The following is a 5,000-nucleotide window of genomic DNA, read 5'->3' on the forward strand; positions in this document are numbered from 1 at the left end:
TCCCAGAAGATATGGAAGTGATTTGTGCTTTGATATCCAAACTTCTTCCAGCAAACCGGGATGTTATCGCTACCAATGATCTCATATCGTACTAAAATAGTTCACCGAAACGTGTTTCTGAAAACATTTTAAGCGAGAAATAGGCCGTGCAGCTGCTGAGTCTGTCTTCATTTCAGATCCACAAAGCTCAGTTTCAAAGATTCTCGTCAGATTTTGAGAGGCGGCGAGCCGAGCCGAGCGCTCCTCATTTCCGGTTAAGTGTTTTAACATAAAGACTCACCATCCATAGTGGGACTACAACAGGAAGTAGTCAGTGACCATTAGCAGTATACTCACAGAAGTGTGTGGTTTGAGACACAGCCACACACACACACAGCCACACACACACACACACACACACACACACACACACACACACACACACACACACACACACACATCCACACACACACACACAGCACACACACACACACACACACACACAGCCACACACACACACACACAGCCACACACACACACACACACACACACACACACACACACACACACACACACACACAGCCACACACAGCCACACACACACACACACACAGCCACACACACACACACACAGCCACACACACACACACACACACACACACACACACACACACACACACACACACACACACACACACACACACACACACACACACAGCACACACACACACACACAGCCACACACACACACACACACACACACACACACACACACACACACACACACAGCCACACACAGCCACACACACACACACACAGCCACACACACACACACACACACACAGCCACACACACACACACACACACACACACAGTAAAGAGTGAGCTGTACCAGAGCGTGGAGCTTCTCCTCCAGATCCTGATTGGCTCTCTGAGACGCTGTGTAGCTGTAAATTCTGGAGCGCAAAAAAAAAACCAAAAATCTGAGCATGACAAAGTAGTATTGTCACCAACGAGTGAGACGCGGCATGCTGGGTAATGTGGTCCTACACAGAGTGAGACAGGCGCGCATGCTGGGTAATGTGGTCCTAACGCAGAGTGAGACAGCGAGCATGCTGGGTAATGTGGTCCTAACGAGTGAGACAGCGAGCATGCTGGGTAATGTGGTCCTAACACAGAGTGAGACAGCGAGCATGCTGGGTAATGTGGTCCCTAACGCAGAGTGAGACGAGCATGCTGGGTAATGTGGTCCCTAACACAGAGTGAGACAGCGAGCATGCTGGGTAATGTGGTCCTAACACAGAGTGAGACAGCGAGCATGCTGGGTAATGTGGTCCTAACATGAGGTGAGAGAGCGAGCATGCTGGGTAATGTGGTCCTAACGCAGAGTGAGGCAGCGAGCATGCTGGGTAATGTGGTCCTAACGCAGAGTGAGGCAGCGAGCATGCTGGGTAATGTGGTCCTAACAGAGTGAGGCAGCGAGCATGCTGGGTAATGTGGTCCTAGCGAGAGTGAGACAGCGAGCATGCTGGGTAATGTGGTCCTAACGAGAGTGAGACAGCGAGCATGCTGGGTAATTGGTCCCTAGCACAGAGTGAGACAGCGAGCATGCTGGGTAATGTGGTCCTAACGCAGAGTGAGACAGCGAGCATGCTGGGTAATGTGGTCCTAACGCAGAGTGAGACAGCGAGCATGCTGGGTAATGTGGTCCTAACGCAGAGTGAGACAGCGAGCATGCTGGGTAATGTGGTCCTAACACAGAGTGAGACAGCGAGCATGCTGGGTAATGTGGTCCTAACGCAGAGTGAGGCAGCGAGCATGCTGGGTAATGTGGTCCTAACGCAGAGTGAGACAGCGAGCATGCTGGGTAATGTGGTCCTAACAGAGTGAGACAGCGAGCATGCTGGGTAATGTGGTCCTAACAGAGTGAGACAGCGAGCATGCTGGGTAATGTGGTCCTCACCTGCGGAACTTGTCCCTCATCTTGTCGAGGTCGTCTCTGGTGCGGCTAAGCTCCGCCTCCATGTAGTGGCGGCTGCCGTCAAACTCCGCCTCCGCCGCCTCCATCTTGTGGGTGGAGAGAGCCAGGCGCCGCTGCAGGTCCTCGTTCTGCTGCTGCAGCATTCTGGGTAATAACAGGGGACACACAGCTAGAGCATTCTGGGTAATAACAGGGGACACACAGCTAGAGCATTCTGGGTAATAACAGGGGACACACAGCTAGAGCATTCTGGGTAATAACAGGGGACACACAGCTAGAGCATTCTGGGTAATAACAGGGGACACACAGCTAGAGCATTCTGGGTAATAACAGGGAACACACAGCTAGAGCATTCTGGGTAATAACTGACAATCAGACAGACAGGCAGACAGACAGACAGACAGGCAGGCAGGCAGACAGACAGGATTCTGGGTAACGGGACCTTAGTTGTCTCCAGAATAATTTAAATAATAATAATAATTTAAAATAAAACTGGAACCAGAACTGGAAGCAGTCCGTGGGCTAACTTTCACGTTTAATGCTTCAGTAACCATGGCAACTACTGCCCGCCATAACCACGTCAACCTGCGTTGACCTCGCTACGTCTGATCCAATCAGAGAACAGCAGAGTCTCACCTGATCCGGTCCGAGTCCGACAACGCCTCCTGAAACACAAACAGGAAACACAACAAACGGCTCAGTCTCGTACCAAAATAAAAGCCTCAATAGAAACAGTCTCTTACCAAAATAAAAGCCTCAATAGAAACAGTCTCTTACCAAAATAAAAGCCTCAATAGAAACCGTCTCTTACCAAAATAAAAGCCTCAATAGAAAGTCTCTTACCTAAATAAAAGCCTCAATAGAAACAGTCTCTTACCAAAATAAAAGCCTCAATAGAAACAGTCTCTTACCAAAATAAAAGCCTCCACAGAAGCAGTCTCTTACCAAAATAAAAGCCTCAACAGAAACAGATGTTTTCATGTTTTCATTATTCAGTCTGGCCAGAGATTCATAACAAAAATATTTTTACACTTCTTAAACTTTATAGAAAACAGAATATTCTCGGTTTACATAACTGGTTAAAATTCAACTTTTTATAAACGCTTGAAGATCCAAAAGTAATTTGGATAAAAATTATTTAAAAAGTATTTATCATGAACGACACACAACAAAAACAAAGCTGTACGATTTTGCAATCAAAAACGTGACATTTAAATTTTTTTCCCATGTTTTCGAAGCTTTTTTCAAACTTTTTGTCATTTTTTTCGGCAATTTAAAAAACAAATTGTAATCAATGTTTTTGTTTCAAATGCATAAATTCATAAATTCAGCATAAATTGGGAAACCCCCAAATTCCATAATAGTAGTGAAGTGATCATTTGTTCTACGTGTGAACAGCGTTGTAGGGAACCATCCACGGTATTTTATTTTGAAAATCTGGTTGAAAGAAACCCACATTTCTGATTTAGAAACCTTTTTGAAAACGAGTCAAGTGTGAGCTGAGGGGTTAAAACACACTGTAGAGATAGTGTTTGGGTCTGATAATCAGGTTATACACATTAGAAACACGTTTGCTGCTGTTTGGACATGAAAGCGTCTCGCTGCAACCGATTTTAAGGATTTATTGCAGAGTAAGAAGCATGTTTGACTTTGTTGTTGGTTCATACATGAACATATTAAAGTGTAACTTCAGTAGTTTCCAACCTGGACTCTGTCTCCATGTTTGTGTGTCTGAGTGTCTGATAGAACAACAATCTGTGAACCTGGTCCAGTATTAAACCAGAACCAAGCTGTAATGTAACCCTACAGGACTAATGTTCAGCAGCAGTTAGAGTCACTAACCCACCAGACTCCATGTAAATAATCAGGACTTTTAGCGTGTATAGAGACAGCATATTTCCACCAGACTCCATGTAAATAATCAGGATTTTTAGCGTGTATAGAGCCAGCATATCTCCACCAGACTCCATGTAAATAATCAGGATTTTTAGTGTGTATAGAGCCAGCATATTTCCACCAGACTCCATGTAAATAATCAGGACTTTAAGCGTGTATAGAGCCAGCATATTTCCACCAGACTCCATGTAAATAATCAGGATTTTTAGTGTGTATAGAGTCAGCATATTTCCACCAGACTCCATGTAAATAATCAGGACTTTAAGCGTATATAGAGCCAGCATATCTCCACCAGACTCCATGTAAATAATCAGGACTTTTAGCGTGTATAGAGCCAGCATATTTCCACCAGACTCCATGTAAATAATCAGGATTTTTAGTGTGTATAGAGTCAGCATATTTCCACCAGACTCCATGTAAATAATCAGGACTTTAAGCGTATATAGAGCCAGCATATCTCCACCAGACTCCATGTAAATAATCAGGACTTTTAGCGTATATAGAGCCAGCATATCTCCACCAGACTCCATGTAAATAATCAGGACTTTTAGCGTGTATAGAGCCAGCATATCTCCACCAGACTCCATGTAAATAATCAGGACTTTTAGCGTGTATAGAGCCAGCATATTTCCACCAGACTCCATGTAAATAATCAGGACTTTTAGCGTGTATAGAGCCAGCATATTTCCACCAGACTCCATGTAAATAATCAGGACTTTTAGCGTATATAGAGCCAGCATATCTCCACCAGACTCCATGTAAATAATCAGGACTTTAAGCGTATATAGAGCCAGCATATCTCCACCAGACTCCATGTAAATAATCAGGACTTTTAGCGTGTATAGAGCCAGCATATCTCCACCAGACTCCATGTAAATAATCAGGACTTTTAGCGTGTATAGAGCCAGCATATCTCCACATGTAAATGGGTGAATTAAGGGTTTATTTCAAACAAACCAGAGTGGTGATTGTTGGAACAGTGGAAAGATGAACCAAGACGGCTTTTGGTAGTTTTATTTAGTTTCTGTCCACTTTGAATGAAGTGTGTTTTACGATGATAAAAGTCCTGATTATTTACATGGAGTCTGGTGGGTTAGTGGACTCTAACTGCTGCTGAACATTAGTCCTGTAGGGTTACATTACA

General features: G+C 44.5%; 1 protein-coding gene across 1 annotated transcript in view; it reads right to left on the reverse strand.

Annotated features, from left to right (window-relative positions):
• Positions 1–871: 871 nt before the first annotated feature.
• The window catches only part of LOC120555290 (tight junction-associated protein 1-like), a gene marked incomplete at its 3' end in the record, with an annotated part of 12,435 nt that continues 8,306 nt past the window's right edge, over positions 872–5,000 (reverse strand). The window contains exons 3-5 of the mRNA XM_039793958.1: positions 2,597–2,625; positions 1,943–2,104; positions 872–935 (exon numbers count right to left, since the gene is read on the reverse strand). Coding sequence (XP_039649892.1) covers positions 872–935; positions 1,943–2,104; positions 2,597–2,625 — 255 coding nt within the window. The remainder of the gene's footprint in view (positions 936–1,942; positions 2,105–2,596; positions 2,626–5,000) is intronic.

The sequence above is a fragment of the Perca fluviatilis genome, unplaced genomic scaffold (assembly GCF_010015445.1).
Source record: "Perca fluviatilis unplaced genomic scaffold, GENO_Pfluv_1.0 PFLUV_unplaced_scaf_65, whole genome shotgun sequence".
Lineage (NCBI taxonomy): Eukaryota > Metazoa > Chordata > Actinopteri > Perciformes > Percidae > Perca > Perca fluviatilis.